The 23,418-nt window shown below is 41.2% G+C and overlaps 1 protein-coding gene across 1 annotated transcript in view; it reads left to right on the top strand.

Annotated features, from left to right (window-relative positions):
• Positions 1-23,418, top strand: part of LOC140238656 (ephrin type-B receptor 2-like) — a 247,613-nt gene that overhangs the window by 53,452 nt on the left and 170,743 nt on the right. The window contains exon 3 of the mRNA XM_072318555.1: positions 3,898-4,564. Coding sequence (XP_072174656.1) covers positions 3,898-4,564 — 667 coding nt within the window. The remainder of the gene's footprint in view (positions 1-3,897; positions 4,565-23,418) is intronic.

Genomic DNA, 23,418 nt, shown 5'->3' with positions numbered 1-23,418 from the left:
ACGCTTACAAACATGTGCCTCACTACCATCACCTCAAATTTATGATGACCAAAAGTGATTATTATATCATTTCATTGAAAGTGCGAAACAACAATTTGAAATTGCTTCACAGAAAGAGGGGTAAATGTGTATGTCTTTTTTTTTTGTGGGTAACCACCAGTTATTCCAGGTACACACACAATGATATTTTTGATTGATGAATAAATGATCAGTTATCTTAGAATCCTTGGGTAATGCTATATGCTGGTTAGGGCACTTGTTTTGCTTCTATCTACATTGATGGTATCATATGTACCTCAGCCTTTGTGGCTTCAAGTTTTATTGACCATATGCTGGTCACTTTCATTTCCAGCTGGACATGGTGGGCAGGTTATGTTGCCACTGACCGTTAGACATGTACTTTGCTTTCAAGAGTGCAGTTATGTAGAAGAAAATAAGAATATACATAATCAGCGGTGACTACGTAGTGACTTGTGATATGGTCAGCTGGCCAGACAACTCTCGGGTTGAGTGACCGACTGACTTGGCAGTGTTGATATATGTAGGCCTGTAAGTGAAATCAACATGCTGGTATGTGCGCAATGCTGCCACTACTCGCATGACTGATGGCGCAACATATTCTACCGCACAGGTCATGTCAATACACTTTTCCTTCTTATGGCATGTTTTATAGGGGAGCCAGACGCATGAAGTGGGAAGTACAACATGCTAAGTAGCGCTCGCCTCCTACGGCGGACCGCCAGTATGTCTCCAGAGAAAAATAAGCAAGAGAAATATTAAAGACGAAGGACCAAATCACATGATTTTTTTTTTGATGTGGTTTCAGTGAATTGATAAAAATTCTGAAAATAGACATGCTTGTTTGTGATGTAGGCCCTATGTATTGGGCTCCTTTTCAACTTTACATTGCATGTCTTTGACTTGATTAGAATCTGTATAAAAAATATTGCTGAATCTTTCTGTTTTGATAGTAGTCATCACTTGAAGAAACATGTTAAATGTACATTCCAGTTGTTTTGTATGAAAAGATATCAAAATGTTTAAAGACTGAGCTGAGAGATAGTAAGATCTAGAAACAAAGGAACAGTGTGCGTGAGGAGCACATGCTTTTTGTGTAAGTTTAAAGCTTTGAAATTCACACAGTATGCTAATTCCTGCATACCTCTGCAATGTATTGTTTAAACAGCTGGATAATTAGTCAGCAATGAAAGCACCATTAGGGCCTCAAATTGTGCCAAAATTGAGCGGAGTGCCCCAAGTTTCTCTCTCCGCCTCGTCCTCCCGTTCATCCAATCAGCCATCTTCGCTCTTTCGCCCTTCGCCCGTCTTTCGTCAGCGGGTACCGGAGACTCGAGATGAGAGACTCGAACTGCAAGTTTTCTGTCACAACCAACCCATCTCGCGCAATTATCGAGTTAATATCCATCGCGGCCCGCGGGCACTGCGCGTCCAGAAAACCCCCCCGCGTGTCAAGCAACAGCAGAGGGATATGGCGTGGCGCCATCGCAGGCAGGATTCAATATGCCACGTGTCGCCCCAAATTCCCGTGCCCATGCAAATATTATGCTAATAAAGTGTCATTAGGGCTGCTGCCAGGGACTACATACCGCTGGTTGCCGCTCAGAGAGAGGCAAAAATAAAGGAAACAGTAGCCACTATCTTTTTTTTTTTTCTTGGGGGGGGGGGGGGGGGTGAGGTTGGGTTGGATGGACGAGGGTTCTGTAGTATTTCCCATGCCCTGGAGTTACAGGCGAGCACTTACATAGAATAAGAGATACATCGCGATAGGATATGACTTGAGACAGCCGAATATATCTATCTGATGGGTTGCCGATGACGACGATGACTCACTAGAAACATCTTTGCTTTTTTTTTCGATGGTGGCTAATATATTGTTAGTGTTGGTCCTGCTAGTTATATTATTGTCTTCGATGTCAGGTTTTGAGGGAACCTCGGGGGCGAGAGAGAGAGAGATAGCGCAAATTCCTCTCGTCCGCACAAAGCAGTCGGATGCAAAACCTCGGGGCAGTTTTCCCATTCCCCTTGCATTAATCCTGCCATAAAGTGAGTTTATGTTACCTCTGCCTCTGTGTTTCTTTCCCCGTTTTGTCTTTTAATTCCCAGGGAAAGCAGGAAGAAATTATGCATTTTCGGCCCAAATCAACTGTCGGGCGAAAGTGTGAAAATCTCACCCAAATTAGCGGTATCGGGTTTCCCTCGCCGCAAGTTATGAATACCAACAACGGCTGCACTGATTTTTGGGGAAATGAAAATAAATCTGCTCCTCGGGCACATAAAAGAGATACCACAAGTATTGAGAAAATAAAGAGAACAGAGAAAGTGAGATAGAGAAAGCGAGAAAGAAAAGAGAGAGAGAGAAAAAAGTATTTCTCTGCAAAGGCAGGAACAAATTATCACCCTACACCTTCAACCATTTTTGCTCCATTACAGAAACAAGATTTACGGAATTCGTTACGAGATTGCATAATCATGTGGGCTTTAAATATGCATGTATGTAAACAATAACCCCCCAAACCCTTTCTGTACTGAAATGAAATCAGAAAAACGTAAGCGAGCGAAAAACAGTTGGAGTGCGACATAAATCCCTAATCTTATTAGCTGTTGTGGGGCCAGACTACTCATTAGCCATGGATTTGTTAATCGCTGCATTGATTTTTTTTTTTCATTCTCTTTCCTGTCCATGGTCAGACGCAGCATACATAAGCCAAAATGGTCGTGTAGGACTGTGTACTGGTGGATGAGGCAGCGTTTTCCACATATATGCAAATGTTATTACCTCCACCAATCTAATAGGACATAATTACTTTGCCTCTACCCTTGTCTCTCTCTCTCTCTCTCTTCCTCTATATCTCTCTCTTTTATCTCTTTCTCTCTTTCCATATATTTCTCTATCTCACTATATATTCCTCTATCTCTCCATATATTCCTCTCTATCTCTTTCTCTATCTTTTTCTCTCTCTTGTTCTCTTTCTTCGGTGGTCTGAGCAATGAGTCAGTGAGTCGTGATCACCATGTGGTCTTCTATGTGTAATTTACTTTTAAGCGCGGGGAAAAAAAAAGACCAGACTCCAAGAAATTGCGCTTTTGTACTTAGCATCCTCTGTGGTGCGTTCTGCAAAGAAGAAAAGAGAAATAATCATGGGAGAAATGACAAGTTCAATTTATCAAAGCCATTTTAGAGAAATGAGGAATAACGGAAGTAGATTGACAAATTACTGCGGTTAATTTCGGGTCTCATTTCCTTGTATGCATGTGTATATTGGTCCATACATGTAGGTTAGTACTGCTAAATACAAGAGCAATAAACACAAGAGCAATAAATACAGGAATTGTTTTATTCTGACAGTGAATGACGCACCATGATAGTGTGCAGAAAATGTTGCATTGATACCTGTACATACTGCCCCACATTTACATATCATAATGAATGTACACATAGCACTAAACTACAGACAGCCACATGTACTGTATGATGGATCCTATTTCCCTATTGATACTATAATGGTAAAACAACTGGAACTCACATTAAAACCTGGATCTTGGTTTGTGAAACAGTACAAATCATTCTTTATTTGAATTTGCATATATCTCTTTCTGTATGTAGATAGCTGTCTAACTCTTAGCAAGTGATAGGATATATTGTTGGTCAAGAACAACATATTTTGTCCCTGATAAGAAAAATGACATTTGATACTTCGCATTGTCTAATCTGGCTTGGCATGTATGAAACAGTGAACTGTACAAGAAATTCATTCAGAGCCAGTGGTACTGGTAGCAAACTCAATCTGAGATTCCACTCTAGTCGGCATCTTATTATATTAATACCATCACACCTGTTTTAAACTAAAAGTTTGTCTGTTATCTTTCCAACAACAGTGGGTGGAGTCGGGAGTCAGTTTTGAGAGGAGATATCAGACGTGTTCGGTGAGCAGCCCGGGCGACAACTGGCTCCGGATGCCATACCTCGAGCGGAAGGGTGCAAACCGAATTCATGTGGAGGTGAAATTTACAATGTACTCATGCACTGGCATTACTGACGCACAACTCTGCAAGGAGACATTCGATGTCTACTTTTACCAGTCGGACGAGGACGATGCTAGCGATAGCTCGCCGAACTGGACTGCCCCGCCGTATGAGCGGGTGGCCCGCATTGCTGCGGAGGGCCGGTTCTCGGACCCGGACACGCCCGATGAGAATGTCATAAACGTGCGGAGCGAAAACTTTGGGCCCGTGACATCCAGGGGCTTCTACATTGCGTTCCGGGACCAGGGGGCGTGCATGGCCCTGCAGCAGGTGCGAGTGTTCTACCAGGTGTGCCCGCAGGTTGTGCTCAACTTCGCGATCTTTAACCAGACGAACGAGGGGCAGGAAACACACACGCTGGTGACGGTGCCGGGCACCTGTGTCAGGAACGCCCAGCCCGTGCCGCCAGACACGGTGCCCCAGTATATATGCCAGAGTGAGGGGATTTGGTCGCTGAATCAGGGAGGATGTGGATGTTCGCCGGGATACGAGCCTCGCGAGGACGGAAACAGCTGTAAAGGTACGTTCAGCAATGCTCAGCTCTTGATTCTTTATGTGTGTGTGTGTGTGTGTGTGTGTGTGTATGTGTGTATGTGTGTGTGCGTGCGTCTGTGTGAGTTAGTGTTTGCATTCATGATGGTGAATGATAAAAGACTAACTTGTGTTGAGCATTAAGTGCAGCAGAATGTTATCTATGAGTCTGTAATGTGAGAGAAATATAATTTTTTGCAGTGACATTCCTTTCCAATCATTGCATGAACTTGAGTTTAATTTGCTGAGTATCCTGTGGTATTTTGCCATGCTAAAAATGATGTGAATTGTCGTCTATAAGGGAGCGAGTCGGGGGAAAAAAAAATGTGAACGACGTTGCATAGCTGTTTTCGTTGAGTCTTTGAATTCCAGCGTTGCCATGGCAATGCTGCATTATGAGACATCATGGCCAATTACACAATGAGGCATCGATCAATGCTGAAAGTGCCTTTCCGATGGCTGCGGCTGGAACAAAAGATTCTCATTTCTCTCCCAGTTCCCTTCCCTGTATGATGTGGTTGATAGTAATGAAAGAAGAGAATTTAAAGTGAAAACAGTTCTCAAATGCCCGTGGAACTGCCCATATTTGCCGTAACATTTTTGCCATATGTGTGTGAAACAATTCCGTAATAACCCAATTTCAGTTATGTATAGATGAAAATGTGAAATATTAGCATAAGGAGTCAAAGTGTTACAATCTCCGAGCATACTAATCATGGTTGCTACATGATTTTTTTTTTAAAATGTTAAATTTTCGAATTGACAAATCGGGCCACAGCAGTATTCACAGGTCTTCAGCGCAAGAATAGATTGCATGCATCCCATTGGAAAATATGATTGCTAGGGCGTGATTGATAATCACATTTATCGTTCTACCTACCTACTACTGAGTGGGGAAGGCACTTTGGGAAAAAAAGTTGTGTATTACGATCAAAATTATTTTACACCTTTGATCTCAAAATACGCCTAAATAAAACAACTCAATATCCTGACAAATCGCATCGGCCAGTGGAGTTTATCGGTAGACATTTTTTGATGTATTGTTAGGGGATTCCAAAAGGTGGAAGATGAATTCTGAGCCCTTCTCAGAACTATGTTATATCTTTAAACTCAGGGATATATCACACACTTTATGTCCAAGCATAGCAAAACTCACTGCCAGCTATCTCAAGTTGGAGGATTTAGCAGAGGGACTAATTGTTCATGTAGATGTATTCTCGTTAGAGACAGTTAGCCTTTAATGTCTCCACAAAGGTTTCGCCAGATTAATGACGTACATTTGCCCTCATTTCGTGAAATTGAAATTGCAACCAGCTCTTTAATAGTACCTGGCCGGCGCAATTACAGTTCATTTGTGTCGTGCAGAAAAATCAAAAGTTCATTCAACGCCAATACCACCGACCTTCACTTCTCCAGTCTCTCTCTATTCGGCAGCGAGGCTAAACACCCCTCATCTCACGTCTATATAGTCCTCGACTCTCTCTCTCTCTCTCTCTCTGTCTCTCGCTGTCCGTTTCTATGTTAGGTGACGTAGAATTAATGTCATCCCCCGTCTATTTACCTACAGTCGACTGTCTAATTTGCTCGTGTCGATTCACGCTTGTTAGATCCCGACAAAGCTACGCAGTGGCAGCACACATGCACCAACGCTAGCTGCTACTGGCTGCAGCGAGCAAGGCACATGGGCGAAGTTGTCTCAAAACAAACCCCATAACTCATAAATCAATGGTAATGGATGTGATGACCATGCTACACATGGACCACAAACCACTTTATGCGGTTTTGCTACAAATGAAAATAAAAAAGATTGAGATGTGACTGACTGCACATACAGTGCAAAGATTGAAACATACAATGTGCATTGTATAATCTGTGTTCTTCGCATCTTTCTCCTGTTAAATTCATGTTGAAATCATGTGTCATAGCTTCTTGAGAAGCTTTAGGAATTGTTGGAAAGAGGTTAACTGAATTCTTCTGAAGATTGCAGAAACTCTTAAGGTGCCAGCACGAATATGGATGTGTGGGACTAGAATGATAGTGCTGTACTTGTAAAGAAATAGTAATACAGCTGTTAGTGGATGCGGTGGAATAATAGCAGAGATATACACGATAGATTGGATTTTTTTTTTTTTTTTTTTTTTTGGGGGGGGGGGGCAACAATTACTTCAGAAAAAGAGAGAAAAAAAAAGTGATGAGATAATAGAATTGAGCCGGCCAACATGTATAGTTGCCATCTATCAGAAACAGGCCAAATGCTGATAAAAGAAAGAAAAGAAAAATTATATTATATTGTCCTCAATTAAGTGTTATCCTCACAGGTCTCCCAGTGGGAGTGTTTGCTAAACAAAAGGGGTGATGATGTTTTCTCTTCTGCAACTCACCACTGGTGTTCTCTCTTTCTTGACCTCGGGAGGAAAAGGGGCAACAAAAACAGACACGCAACAGACGTCTGCGATGTCTGGCCTGATGGGAGGATGCAGGATGCTGGGAATATATAAATATATGCCACCATGATGACACGAGGAAGTTCAACGACTATCATATCTCTTTTTGATGCGGCACTGCCTCCTTTCTCTTTTTGTTCAGGAGGCATCAAATGTAAACACAACTGGTTCGTGGGTAGGGGTGTGTGTGCCTTCAACAGGCGCGAAGTGATGCTCAGTTTATTGTGGGGGCGGGGACCGCGCGTCTCTACGTCCTTTTTGTCTTCCTGGGCTAGGATTGTGTCATTCCAAGTTCGGCTAAACAATAATTGTTTTTCTAGCAGGCTGTCCCTCCGAAGAATGAATGCACACGAGTCTTGTGGTAGGCACAATCATATCATCAACCAGAGGTTCATTGTGAGAGACGTGTTGTCTTAATTTCATTGTTTTCATATGTCATTCAGGATTGAAAAAGATGCAACACAGCGAAGATGGAGGCTATTCATATTTATTCTTTAGAAGAAGTTTTGTGGCCTGTGATCATCTTGTGGTACCGGGACAGGTGGACGTCGGAGTCGCAGTAGTCTTCTTGAGTGATGGAGGGACAGGAATATGTTAAAAAACCACAAAACTAGCCTAAAAATTCCAACCAAATTCAAGTGCTCACTGCAGCGTGACACGTCACACTGTGTACTCATTACACACGTGACTGCTGGCAGACAATCCGTGCTTTTTGAAGGTCCATTTCTCTTCACACCATATACATGTATTTTGGGGCAAGTGAAAGAAAGGAAAGAAATGAGAAAAAGAACAAAATGGAACAGAAATAGCCTTCTGGAGTATTGTGATGGCCTTTTGCCCCCAATTCATTCACAAAAGTTAGCAAGGCTAAGATAATACTTCTACTCTTGAGAGTTGTGAGGCCTGTAGGCCTATATGTTTGTATACATGTATGCATATGTAAGTATATGAAGAGTTTGTTTGCAAAAACCAATAAGTCCATATTTGCCAAATGGAGATATTTGCGATAAAAGGTCAAGAAAAATAAAGAGAATAATAAGAAAATTTTTGCTTCTTTTGACCGTAACTTCAAAAATATACCTTTATATGTAGTGACCAATATATCATTTAAAAGGTATTATTTTGTACTTTATGACAGAGATCGTACTTCAAAATCTTCAAAAATGGACTTATCGGTTTTTGCAAACAGACCCTTCATATAATGTATGTATGTATGACAGAGAATGATGCTCTATTTTGCATCATTAGATCATAATCGGGTCAGATTTTTTTTCCCTTTTTTTTTTGGGGGGGGGGCGGTTAGGGTCTGAATAAATTTTCTAGAAATTGAAAGTATTGTTTCCACCTCCATCATAATGATGTTTGTAGTTTTAGTATTCTAAGGAAAAGTCTTAATTACCTACCTGTACAATATACCAGCTTATGAAAGCAATGTCATTTTCAGGGTTGCAAAAGGGATATACAAACTGTAACTCTCGATATAGCAAAAAAAAAAAAAAAAAAAATAAATCACCCTGTTCTGCATATGTCTGTATGATCCCCTTATCCCATGCCTGAATGTCTACATCTTTTCTTTCGTTGATCTCTCTTTCAGAATCCTTCAAGAAATAGATGTCCTACTTTGCCATCATATGATTTCGCTAAAAGATATGAATCTCTCTCTATATATGACTGCTTCTATATCGTAATATTTCTCTCACACACCCCCCCCCCCTCTTCTCTCCTTTCTCTATCCACAGTGAGTTCCCCCCTTGAACCCTACCTGCTATGCACACACTTGATTCAATTGCATGATAAATATGATTTGGCTGCCCCTGTTTGCCTAACAGTGCTCAGTCTCTTTGAAGAAGGTCATTGGCGAGGATTTCACAATACTTAGTTTTTCTTGCCTGTTTATGCCAGCCTTTCCCCTCGTACAATAACTTGTTTTTTCTAGATCTGTTGTACAGGTCTGTGTACACATTCGTATATATGTTAAAAATGTATATGTAGACTCTGTGTCTGAGTATTTGATTTACTTGGTACGTGTAGTTTGTTTGCATTAGAAAATTTAGGTTGAGGGGCAATTGTGGTAATTGAAAAAAAAAGCAAACAAATGGAAAACATAGACCCCAAGAGATTAATCATAGAAATTGAGTATTTTGAAGGATGCCATCAAAAATTCTGCCCTAGATATAGATACTTCAACATTTGACAGATGATTCCAGTGTATCCTGAGGTTGTTCCATTTTACCTTTAAGCAGCAAAAGATCAACTCAAATGGTACAATGTCCAAAGTTCAGTATTAATCTGCACAAGGTACTATTAATGGTGTATGTTATGATTTGTGCTTGTGGTAAAAAAAAGCAACAACTATTTTTGTGAAATTATGTGATTAAATTTTTTTAACTTTGTTTGCTCAATAGCCTTTGTGATTTTGAACAATTAACCTTAAAGCAGCTGAAAGTATTATGTGAACATCTTCAGTTTTAATAGTCCGTCACATTAATTTTGAAGTCAGTAAATTTTCAATAATTTATTTACAGTGCATGTTTAACTAGCGTTCTGTATTCGATAATTTGGAAATGATTGTAGAAATTTCATATGCATGGAAATTAATACCTTTTGTGTCATAACTGTTCTCTTTTTTGGACATCCCAAATTAGTCTACATCATTGTAATTGGATTTCTTACAGATACTCTAATTGTATTGTCTAGGCAGACATGTTTGTGCTCTTTTTTTTTAAGCAGGGAGAAAATCAACATCTTAATCACCAAGCTTGCTGCGTGGAGTATTTATTGCTCTTTTGCAATCGTCGTGAATAGAAACTCTATGGCATCGGAGCTTGATATGGCGAAAAAACATGTGTCACTACATTGATTCTTTAAAAGCAGCATTCATCAGCCAAGGACATCACATTGTTACCGAGATGTCGGATTATGTGCCGAGTCTGACCAATAATCATGTCCGATCGTGTAAAGTTGCAAAGATCATCCCGATGAAATATGTATCACCGGTGACTAATGACATTATCGGCTTGATTTTGAGGCGTGATGGGATTGGAATGCCGAACCTTCGAGGCGTAGTTCGAAGTTTGTGGCAGCTTGGTTTGTGATTGTGAGATGTTCTGTATTTTAAGGTCATTGCAAGATTACGCAAGATCACTGTTAAATGCCCCGCATTGGTTCAGTTGTGAGCTAGTAGCCAATAGGGATGATGGGGGAGGATGAGGCGGAGTGTGGAGCTGAAAGAAAAAGTTGTTTACGACAAACTGGCAGAGACTGCAGCCCGGGCATTGCTCATCAAACTTAGATGTTACTCGCATTGTCCCGACTTCCCGAACAAAGAGCGGGAACAAAAGCGTGCCATGTTCGTCAAAGACAGGCCCGCATTCCTCGCAGCGAGGCTGGACAATACGCCCAATGGAGTTTGCGTATTGATTATCGGGCGGTGAGCAAAGAAAAACATGACGAGATATTGATGTCTCGTCTGTGCCTCACAGCCCCAACCTCACAAACAAGCGAAACAAACAAGATGAGGAACTGGAGGGGGGGGCCCTCGTTTTTGAAGCAGTGTCTACGCTACAGATGGTCCGTTGCAGTAGACGTGGGCCGCGTCTTCCGCGCGAGGCGTGACCCGAGAACACGGGGGAAGGACATTTCGGTGAAAGGGACAATACTTTTGCAGAGGCCTGGTCTCTAGCCCCCGTGTGATCAATGTTCACCAGTTTTAGCACATGAGAGCTGGGGCCAACTTTGGCTCTCGATCCGGCCCAGTTGTTATCCCACTCTTCCTCGTCCGCTCCATTATTTTGCGCCTTTGTTGTGACTTCAAGGCCACCATAGGCTTCGGGTTGTGAGGGCGGAGGGGATGAATTTGATTCCAATGCACAGAGTCACGTACAGAATGCAGAACATGGCTTAACCGGAGGGGTAATCCAAGGTCCTTTTCTATGTGCCCCAGAACAATGAGTAATCTTCTCTCGCTGTGGGATTATTTAAACTTGAAGAGGAGGTAGGATGAGAAGAATGAGTTATGAGGAGGAGTAGGAGGAGGAAAAAGAAACCCTTTTGCACCCCCGTTACTATCATTCATCAACACCCATTCCAATATGCTTCTCAGCACTTAGAGTTTTCCCATCATTCAAGGCCACAAATATGCTATATTTCATCATAACCTATCATGCACCTGCTGTACCCTACCATGCACTTTCTTCAAAAACTTTGAAAGATGTGCCTTGTACTAGTTTCTAGACAGAGCAGTGATGATTCCCTGCTAAAGCTATGATCAAATTAACAGATGTCATCGTAATCAAAGCACCAAAGATCGTATTCTTGCGGTCTCGTGTAATCTCGGAAAATATTTTCATTCTTCCAAATGGAGAGCATGAAATTTCCATCATGCAGACTGTTGAATAAAACTGCCATTGAACAGGGTCAATGCAGAAGAGGGCACGGCAGTGAAATCGTGACTGTCTGGGCATAGGATGGACTGTGGTTGTATCCAGTTTCATGAAAGAGTTCGTGCTTTCATTGAATATGTGCTAGGAATTGGGCTCCTTCTGTACATAATTTGTAACAAGCAACTATATGAGAAAGCATCAACTGTTTAGTGAAGACAGTATCAAAAGTTAGGTCTGTTAAGGAAACACGTATGACAATGTATGTTAAGTCTCTACCCTCTCCCCATCTCCCACTTAAGTTTGAAATTATGCTGTCTTTAACCTTCCAGTACCAAACTACCCTTGCATCCAAACTGTCTTCTTCAGATTGGGGTAAAGATGCGCTCTTCCTCCCATTCCATCTTCACCTCTCCCGTTCCCTCGCTCTTTAGTGTCGGCCCTTCTTCCCCTGACTCCTTTCCTTTACGCGGATGTGATTTATCTTCTCTTGGGCCGTGATAGCTCTTCAATGGTTTGTCCCGGTCGGTAATGAAGAGCGGGGAGAGAGGGCGGGGGGTCTTATCGAGGAGCACAGATAACCCGGGAATCAATCAGAGGGGAAACTCCGGGCTTGGGAGACGGGAGGTTACCCGTGATGGATAGTCACTTAGCAGAGTCCACTCGCTCCCCCGATCCCTCGACTGACGAGGGTTAAAGGTGCCGTTTGTCGCTGGTGAATACATCTAAAAAAGACCACAGAGTCGTGTGTCCGATCATGTCAGTCAGAAAACAGAAACAAAAACAAGGAAATACAATTCAATACACACCAATAGATTTCATACTCTTAAAGCAAGAACTTAACACTCGTTCATAAATGTGCATTTTATGAAAATAATGAAGATGATCGCCATGGAAATATGTTACATAGTTGAGGGACAGATAATTTTTTGTCTTTCGTGGCATTTGGGTATCCTGTTTCTTATAAATTAATGCTTCCGGAAAAATATGCCCTAAGAATGCAGTTATAAAGTAATCGAATTGAATTTGAATTGAATAACATTGGCCTATTACACAAAACAATATGTACATGTATTGAATAACATTTTTAGTTCATACAATCTGATAAATGCATCTATAACATGACTTTTCATGCTATGGTACTTTGATAAATTTGGATTCATGCATTGGGTTGCTTGTAGATAGGACATTATTGGTCAGGTCAGGCACTAGTTTTTTGTTTTTTGTTTGCTTTTGAAGAGATTTGTTTTTGTTTTTGTTTTTTTTTGGGGGGGGGGGAGGAGAACAAGAAGGATGATAAGGACCTTAAAGGGATTGTACAGTTTTGGTTGAGACCTAATTTCAGGTTTCTAACATTTTTTGGTGATATAATGAGAAACCTCCTATGAAATATGAAAAAGCATGTAATTTTATGAGGAATTCAACATTTATTTGATGGAAATTGGTTTTGAAATAGCTGAGATATCCAAAAAAGAGTGATTCTAATAAAGTGTGGGACCCACACTTTATTACGATCGCTTTGTTTTACTTTGTTTTTGGATGTTTCAGTCACTCAAAACCCGATTTTCATCAAATAAACTTTGAATTCCTGTTAAAATGGTATGTTCTGTACTATATCATATGTGTTTTCTTGGTATCTTGCAAAAAGATAAAAGTCCAATTCTCATCTCCGCCAATACTGTACCATCCCTTTAAAGGGTACGTGGGAGAAATCTGGGAGAGTTTCAATAGAAATTGATTGCTACAAGCTCTGAAGCTAGCTGGAATCTTGAACATGTCACTCCTGAGGTACGTTTCAAGTGGCTGCATTCCCCGGCTCTGTTCTCGAGTTGTTAATTTCGAGGGCCTGGTGTGTCCTCTGTGAACAACGTGGTTCGCTGTCCCCCACCTCCCCCCCCACCACCACAACTCTTGAGAGATGGAGCTTGTTGTGTATGGGTACAGTATGTGTGTGCGTGTCACCAAAAGTAAGAATGGCTGATTTTAAAAAAAAAAATCCTTGTCAATTTCCCTGTGTAATAGACAGGCATTGAAAAGTGGTTCAAAATGTCATGCTTCTGGCATTCTGGATGACAAAATGTCTGCTTTTACTTCCTGAAAAGTGTATAATGACACATACGGATAGTCAAAAATAGAGCAAGTACAGGATAAGTTGTAGCAGCTATTGCAAGTGGATAATTTCTCTTTGCAGTATCTCATGGATCTCCTATATACGCTTAGATATTTTTAAATTGAATAATATTATTAATTTTTCACTTGAGAACCGGAATGCAATTGCGAGCATCATCTGAAGTCTTTCAGAAAAAAAAAGAAAGAAAACAAACAAGCAAAAGCAACCTGTGCTAATCATTTGTAAGTAAACCTCTTTTATGATCTGAAAATACATACCAAGATGAACCTTTTCCAAATTGCTAAGGCCCTGTAACCTTTGATGTATTCAGTATACAGTATATATGTAATAGAAATGTAGTTAAGTTTATTTCATTTGTTTAAATGTCATTCATCTGTAATTGTGTGAATCATGTTACTACAAATGTAACGTTATTTTATATTTTGTGTATATACAGGGCGCCATTGTAAAAGCAGGTGGCAAACTGAATGTGCCTACTCTGTATTTTTTTAAAGAAAACATGAATAAATGAATAATGAATAAATGAAATCGTGACTGAAATTTGATCAGAAATCTTATATTTGTGGTTTCAAATAGATGTAATTAAGCAAATCTTTATAAAGAATGGTCCCCTGCTTTCCTGTTGATACACACAAACATGAACAATATGCGGTCCCACGTGATCATGTTTGCGTTAGCTTTTTATGTGCCATAGTATTTCTAATAATCATCTTGAATTGGTTGCTAATCAACCACACTCCATGCATGATGTGTGAATTTGTCATCTGGAAAAAAACCCACAAAATTAGATTTTTTTTTTTTTGAGTGTGTATCTTGCTTACCTAGTCATTTTAATTATTTTTCTTCTACTCTTCTTTCATGCAGTATTCTCTTTTATAACTACTTTTCATAATATTCTTCATGGGTAAATAACATCAGCATAAAGACACAAAGAATATAAATGTCTGTGATTGATAAAAATTACCGGTCCCCATTTATTGATTGGCCATTTGATATATTTTTGCTTTAACAATATTCTTTTTTCTTTTTATGTTTGGATCCTTTTTTTTTTCCTGAATGCATTTTCCAACTCTCTTGCGACATCACCACCTGTACAATTGTCAAAATTAGTTTTCTTTGGACCAGCAACCAGGGATGTTTTACGAAAGAAAAAAGAGAGAGAAAAAAAAAAATTCTTGTGTTGCTTTTATGTTTTATCTTGACGCGGAAACATTTAGCCTTTGCCAAACTGGAACACGTTTTGATTTTTAGTCGCCGAATGTCACAGGAGCAAAGAGCAGAGCTCTCTCCCCCAACAGAGACCGAGATTGAGATGAAATTTTCCATAAAAAAAGGATGAATTCAGCAACAAGTGTTCTTCATGGTCATCTCTCTCGCCTCAAAAAAAAAAAAAAAAAAAAAAAAGCAAAAAGTGAGAAATGATATTCGGGGCACAAATAATGAGGCGAGTGTCCTCCCCTACATTGATGTCATTATTTACATCCAATTGATTACCTCGCGGTTAACCTGATTAGATAGTCTGCTAACCGGACTCCGAGTGATGCGTGCAGTAATTGTCGACGCTCTACGCTGGACGCAGACTTCATTAGATGGGAGTTTTCCTCATTTTGTGCGCAAACCAAAATGCAAAGAAGTTTACGCCCGCGAAACTCTTCGATACAGTTGCGTCGGGGTGCACGAGTGTGTGTTCGGGGAGAGCGGATGTCGAATAAGGGGTTTGTTTTTGAAGACTACACCTGGGAGAGGGAAGGTCATGTATCCAGCAACGAACATATCAAAGCAAGCACCATTGCATTTCGTGCAATCAATGAATAGAAGCAGAGTCTTTCATCATTGCTACCTTATGGAAAGAGAGATAGAAGGGGGGGGGGGGTAGGGAGGGAGAGAGAAAAAGAGATAGAGAGAGAGGGGGAGAGATGGATGCAGTAAAGCAAGGAATATTGAATGAACATGTCGTAATTGACACGAGCGTCTGGCAGTTTGGTTTGAAGACCTTGCCATATTAACTGCTTTGTATACTTGGCATTCCTGACAATGACTTCAGAGAAAAGAGAAAAGAGGCCAAAATAAAAATGACGGAGATAGAATCAAAGTAGGAGAAAAGAGAGGGGGAACGAGAGAGAGAGAGAAATAGAAAGAAAGCAAAGAATATGCCGATTTGCTGATGCATCTCGCTCTAAAGTTGAATGTCACCTTCGAATGTACAGCGAGCAGGCGAATGAGAGAAAGGGCCGTGGAAATCAAGCGAATAACGGGCTGTATCGGGGACGGCAAGTCATCGATATTGCCCTTCCCTCGTTGAAAAAGATGCAAGAAGTCTCGCTCGGCGATGATATTATAATAATGCCGTCAGGAATATCCAAATTTGATGCCTGTCAGCTACTCGCTGACAGAAGCTGGCCTCTCATCGTTTCAATATACACGAGATGCAAAAAAGAAAGAAAAGAGGCTTTTTTTTTCACGAGAGAAGACTGTTATCCTTTGCTGAATTTGTCATCTGTATGGTACTAGCCTCTGCCTATCCTTCTCCTCTCTCCCCCCCCCCTCTCTCTTTATATATCCTTATCTCAGTCTCTTTTTCTTAATCTTTTTTTTTCTCTCTCTGTTGGCATGAAACATTACAAAAAATAAGAATTATAACTTTTGTCTCTCTGGTTGTAATGTTGCCCCATAAAAACCATTTCGTCTGCAAGTGGAGTGGAGTATTTCTGGTATAGAGTGCTGAATTCTAACAAAGAAAAATGTTAATGCAAAGATCTTATCTTGCATACACTTGTACCCAACACAAAACTTGGAGTTGCTATTTAGGGTTTATATATAGCTTACACAGTCTGTCACATGACTTCTTATGCTTTAATAGCAGGGACTTGTTGTACGTCTCATGATAATAGTGCAAGGTGTAGTTCTAAGCAAAGACATACATGTAGTAAGACTTCATAAAATGATTAAACTCACTGATGGGTATTAAAGCCCTGTTACATGAACGGTGCGTAAACCTCCTCGGCCATAAATTTATTCATAAGTGAAAGAGCAAATTTCTTGTCTGCATGTCCGAACGAACGGCACATAAACGGTGTTCGACCGAAGAGCATTTGATATTTTCATGGTTCGTACACACACTGGGTGCAGGAATATATATGCACAGCAATTTTTTTTTTTGGCGCCCTCGAGACATTGCAAGCGAGTGGAAATCAAATGGCTACGGTGCAGGACATCTTTCTGTGTTAGCTATAGACTCCAGATTTGCAGGAATTTTTATGACTGGCATGTAGCTCTCCTGAATGTGATGTTTATTTAGCTTCCATGCCATTGGCATGTTCTAAATGCAGGAGGGGAAAAAACAGAAAACATGGGGAAGGGGGAGGGGCGAGAATTCTTGCGTGTATCATATCGCATGCAGGCTATGTTTGCCGTGGGAAATCATGCATTCTCCTGTACCCAACAAATAGGTTGGGGGCCATTATCATTTCTGGGGAGAGGCGGAAATATTGATTCTGCTGATGTGAATGGGAGAACAATTGAGGAGTATATGGGTGTTTTAGTTCAAAAATAGATGTGTGTCGGGTCTTTGCCTGTACTGAGAGCGATATTCCATCGTCCTCATTCTAGCATAAATGTGAGCCCCTTTATATTTTGATACATTTACTCATACATTGTGATAGTTTGCATATATGACTCTCTCTCTCTCCCCATCTCTTTCTCTGTCTCACTCTGCATGATTGCCCTAAAATACATTTATGGCATCAATCAACTCAGTATATCTTTGAATTAAAGGAAGATACTACCTTTTGTGTAAAACATAAATAATTGTATTTGATTGATTTAAACAGATTGAAATCCAATTTGAAATTGAAATCGTTCCTCCTGCTGAGACAGTCATGCAATGTACCCATCATCAGTTGTTGTCAAATCTTAGCACAGACTACTGTGTTTGTGTGTTGGTACATTTGTCTACCGGTCATTAAAAACCTATGACCACAGTCACAAGTAACATAGATCATGGATAAAATGGCCTATAAATGCGAACATTTACTTTATACATAATTCATATCAGTATTCTTTGAAAAGATGGTAATCATCTCATATTATGAACCAAATGTTCAATGACCAGAAATGTCTAGATGTTATTTCATGTGCATGTAGGTAGATATGAGGATGTTATCATTTGATATGAGTCATGGCGTGCACACAGGCTACACGCTGGTTTCAATTTTTGTCTTGACAGTACATCTGCTCAGAAGAAACCCATGCATCTAAATTATGTTCACCCAGTAAAGTAGTATATAGCACTGAGTGATAAAAGTAAAGAGAGAGAGAGACGGAGATAGAGAGAGAGAGATAACTCTTATTTCTACAACCTTAAGGAGATTGTTGAGTGAAGTCGTAGAATGTTGCATTATGGGAATGATGACTGATGACCTACTTTCCAGGCTTAGTCTCGATCAGAGGGAAAATTGAGAATACTGAGGCAGAAAAGCGCATTTGCTATACATCCTCTTGGGCCGATGAACCTTCATCAGCCCTGATGCTGAGTGGTCTTCTAGCTATTTTAGCTTCTGATGAGCAGATTCCAGTGAATATTACAGGGCTTCCCGCCGTGTACCGCGATTGTTACTCACGAGGAACGCTTCAATCAACGAAGTTGTACCCACTTTGATGTGTTGCCACGTGATTAGAATCTCCTCGGGAGAAAATTGGATCGTGATAGGCCTGCCGCTTTCGCTTCACTCCTCTCTTATTTGAGGCTGGAAATCAAATTGAAAAGGAAGTCTGCAGTTGTAAACATGACCACTGCCAATCTTGGCTAAGTACTCAAACATGTAATACATTCTATACCTCTGTACACCTTGTAATAATGTGCCAATAAATAAAGCTATATTGATGATACCAATGACTTCTACTACAAGGGAAATAACAAATTTCATGTGAGTTTGAGATGAATTGTAGTATACCTGTATAGTACCGCTATTAAAAAGTAACATCAACACTTATTCCAGTGGTTGCATTCTGTTCTTCAAGAATGAGCTAGGGGTGTACATTCTTCCAAGATGGTTTAGGTAGACGGTAGCTTGAGAATTGTACTGATGACTGCCTCTGCTGTTTGTTGTGAGTGGTAGAACGTTGGTTTTGTTCATCGGCGAAGGTGATAAAGATGAAAATCTATGGAAATGCAGATGTCTACGGAAAGTGTTGGTTGTGTCAAGCCAAAGGACCCTGTCTGTCCCGTGTAGCAGCTCTTCCCACGTCAAAAGCCCAAGCACATCTCGTCTCACAGACCACGCAAAGCGACCACAGTGTGCAAACCCACAGAAAAAAAACTAACTCCATGGGAGAGATGGTACTGTGAGGGCGCCAAAATTCCCACTTTACTCCCCTGCGACAGACACAAACGTGTAAAGCAAGGCCATTTCAAATGCAGCAAAGATGGTGGAAAAATAAGATAGACCTAAGGAGACCTATTGTTCTTTTTTTTTCCTCTCTCTCTCTTTCTCTTTTTTTCTGCACAATGTAACAGAAATGTTACCCATCTGGATCAGAGATGTGGTTGATGCCTGTATTTCTGTTTTTCGATTCTAAGTTTTCCGTCTTCTTCAATTTCTTCTCCCCCTACACCTCCTCCTTTCCTTCTCCAAGATATCTAGTAGCATGTTATTGTTCCCCCATGTTTTGTGGGGTACGTAGTCAAAAGTCCGGGGGAGAACCGAAGTAGGTGTACCCTCGGGGCGTGACGGCTGAATGTGAGTCATGTAAGATTCATGCTCGGCGCACATTGCCCGCCCCGCTGCGTTTCGGCTCTGACGATACGCATCCTCGTTAACCCCCGGTGATTGATCGGCCCTTTACCCCGCGCTGATGGACAGAACAGACATATAGCAGAGGCAAATACGTCAAAAATGGGCAAAATGCACACAAACAAACAAACAGATTTATGTCAGACAACCCCCCCCCCAAAAAAAAAAGACGACACCCTAACCAAGTTGGACATATAGGGGCAACCTGTCCTAATTTTTCCTTCCCATTATCAAGTGTAGGCAAAGACCTGAACTTCAGGTTTAAAAAAAAAAAGAAAGAAAGGAAAAAAGAAAGGAAAAAGGAAATGGCCAAAAGAAGAAAAAAAGAGAAAAAAATGTCATTCTCATCTCTCGTCGGTTGTATTTACCAACTCATCTCCTTACATGGCCAGAGCACTGATATTTATTTGTAGAGTCTCTGGCGTTGCATTACCGCTGATGACATACATACATAAATTGGGCATTCCACATCTTCCAAACTCCTTCATATTCCCCCATTCCTCTCCTTTTACTTTTTCCTTGTCCATCTTGTCAGCAACGGGAAGAAAGGTTTATACCATGATCACTTTTATCATCTATTTTTTTTTACCCTTCTCATTTAGGCTTCTTTTTTTTTGGGGGGGGGGGGGAGAAGAGGCTCATGAAAAGCAGGTAAACTATCCTCATTCAAGAAATTGGACTGGCCTGAAACTAAGCAATGTGCAATATTTACAAGAACATTTCTTAAAGTCCCGATGCAGCCTCTCAATGATTACAGGGAAAAGAAAAAAATCCACATACCTAGCAACGACATTACTCTACCCACCCCAAATGATGCCCACTTCTGGAAGAGGAATGCGTGCAGGATGGGAGTTGTGGGAGGTGATGGAGTCTTGTGCGGTTGTCGTCGTTGCAGTTAGGTGCTCTCCTGACCCGAAATCCCATGTTTTCATGTGTTTCTAAGACCAAGGTTCTTACGAAAAAACGCTTCTGGGCACATCTTGAAACTGAGATGTCATTATGTCGACTCCGGTTTGAATGTCTCGTGGGCGACTTCTCCCTCTTCTTCTTCTTCTTCGTCTTCTTCATCTCCTCTTCCGTCTTTCTTCTTCTCAGGCTGTTGAACTGCGAATTTAGGGTCCACCCTCCTCCCCTCCCCCACCCCCCCCCCATAAAAATGAAGAGTAAAGAATAAACTACAAAGAGAAAGCAAATGTAATCATTAGTCTCAGCCACTCAGCCTGTCCCTTGTGTAACTCACCTCAAGTCTCTGTAGATGTGACTTTCTTGCATTGGATAGAGTTTGTTTGATGTAGACATGATATCATATGGCTGTGAAAAACCAAATGAATTGGTAATCTTTATGAAAAGGCTAAGTTTAGAAGTGATAGGTGACAGACATATGCGTGGCATATATATCAGTTGATCATCTTTTAGAGACGTCACATTTGAGCTTGATATCAGAAACTTCAATCATCGTAGAAGAGTCCTACACCACTGACTTTTAGTGCCACATTTTATGAGCTTGATCTTCCGAGTTGATGTGTTTCTCCAATGTGCTAATGATGCTGGAAAAACATGAAAACAAAAAAGAAAAACAACACATATAACCTTGGAATCTGGGAATAAATCCCACCTCGTATAACAGCATGCACTAAAGAATTATGGGTAGCTGCCATGTCATCATTTCTGTGGCGCCACTTGAAAATCTAATACCTCAAGGTTGAGTAGTTTTACAGGAACGCTAATTGTATACCAGCATCATCAAGTTATATGCTGAAAATCAAGTTGGGTTGTTGATGTTATTCATTCGTGTAAATGCAATTTATCTGATTTTTCATCGCGATGACTGATTTGATGCAGACGCCTGTGTATCTGCCGAGCGAGTGATTTCCTTAGCGTTATGCTGTTGGGAAGTAATCTGCCAGATCGTGTCTGGATGGAAAAGACTAGAGGAAATGCTGGAGCAATACATCCATACAGTCGTGTGTTTTTCCACCTTTGTGCCTGAGCGCTTATCAAGCGAACGGGGGTCTAGTTGTTTTAGCTCACGTTTCAGCCCTACTTTTCCAATCTAGACATTTAGTTTCAAAGGCAAAGAGAAGACACGCAGAGAGAGAGAGAAAGACGGAGAAAGTGAGAGAAAATATCATCTTAACCACAGTATGCCTTCTCTTCCTCTTCCATGCACCCTTACCTCTTCTTTTTCGTAGTCTCATTCCCTCCGAGTCCCCCCCCCCCCCCCCCCCTCCGGTCCTTCTATTGCGCCCCATCATATACTCGCCCCCTTCACACAAGGGAAGAGAGGGGGAGTTTTCGGCGCGCAGGCACAATATAATTTGTGTGAACAGTTCGGGCCGCAAAAATACACAAGCGAAATTAGAAAGCCCTCCCCTAGCACTCCAGCTGAATGGGGGGAAAATTACCGCGGCTCGAATTTCGGGGGGACCATCTCCGTATTGAATCAAGCCCCTCTTGTAGTAATACTAACAGGACTGGGTCAGAGACATTCGCCCACCCTGAATGTGTGCAGGTAACAGCGAGGTTGGAAAAGCTAACATGTGCAAGGGCTTGCATTTCCTTTTTTTTTTTTCATCCGGCCATCGCAAGGTATACCTTAAGACGAAGTGTGCGAATATGGGCTCCCGTGTCAGATAAATACGCTGCTTAAGTTGTTTATAAACCTTAATTCTATGTTGGAAGTGAGTTGATAAACGCATCCCGAGTGCATAATTCCAGCACTGTGAGGAATCGAAATGTACATACTTTGCAGTCCATGTAAAGTAAATCATTATCTTAATGTGGGGTATCAACAATTCTAGATGCTGCTTCTGTTGTGGAAAAAGTTTTGATGATCTTGATTGAACTGAGTACTGAATGCTAGAAAGAGATATGAAATTCAAAAGTACTTTGAGACCAGAACGACCAATAAATTTAGGATGATGAAATTTTGTGCCAAAACACAACCATCAACTTTGTAACTCCCCCCCCCCCCCACCCTCCACAGCAATTAAAACAGTAACATGTCTAGCAGAGTGTCTGTGAAGTGGTGCTGTTGTTACCTATTGCCTCTGTGTTCCCCTCCATTACCCCTCCCCTGTCCCCCTTCCCACGCACCCTCCCCCTCCCTCAGTCTAATCATGGAAGTAATGATATATTATGTGGCAGCAAGAATCTGATAATATAGACAATCATGGATGGGAGTGCATCATTTTTGACATTTTGAGAGAAAGAGTTGTCTCTCACCAACTGTACCCCACCTCCCCTTCCCCCTTCCCCCTTACTCCTCTCCCCCTCTCTCCTCTCCCCCTCCCTTCCCCGCCCCCTTCCCCATCCCTCGTTTGTATGCGTAAGACTCCTCCTGGGGGATCAGACTGTGCTCGGCTTTGATTTACGCTGCTTTCTCACGCCTGTACGCATTTCTCCGTGTGCCGCAGCTCGTTTGAGCATCTGGAGGGGGGCCCCCTCGCATATTCATGCTGTTTTCCCTGCTCCGTGTGTCACGCATCGCTAAACACAGAACACTCGTTCATTCCCCACTAGAGTGATAGGCTGGCAAGCGCGAGGGGAAAAAATCGTTCGCACTTTTCCAGGCTCTTCCAGATGCAGAATCGTGCAATACAGTGACTGCCGAATTCTGCTACCTGAACACTTGTATCTTCCAATCCATGCATTCATCTGTAACGATTAAAGGGTAACTCCTTTGAAAAGCGAAGGAATTTTACCCAGTAAATAGTCAATATCATGTGTGCATACTTTTAAGGTTAGTCCAATCTTTGTTTTTATTTATAGTGAAGAAATGACAAAATTGTGAGTAATATGTATGAATGTCCATACTTCTTTCATAAAAAAAATATATTTTCGGAAGCCCCAAAACTGTTGTAGCTTTGGCGATAGCCAGCCTCTACTAAATAAATACTGTTATACCAACAATGGGCAGAAACCACAATATCTGGTCTCCCCCAGTTTTTTCTTCCATACCATACACGGAATCACCAAAGAGTGCTTTGAAAGGAAGGCCTGACATGATATAGATGCTCGTCTCAATCGGCATGACTTATGGCCCAAAACTGTCCTCATTCTGCCCCCAGATTCCACCCTTTTTTGATGCCATTTCA

This window comes from Diadema setosum, chromosome 15, assembly GCF_964275005.1.
Source record: "Diadema setosum chromosome 15, eeDiaSeto1, whole genome shotgun sequence".
NCBI classification, from domain to species: Eukaryota; Metazoa; Echinodermata; class Echinoidea; order Diadematoida; family Diadematidae; genus Diadema; species Diadema setosum.
The sequence above is the reverse complement of the archived record's forward strand: the minus strand, read 5'-3'. Positions and strand labels throughout refer to the sequence as shown.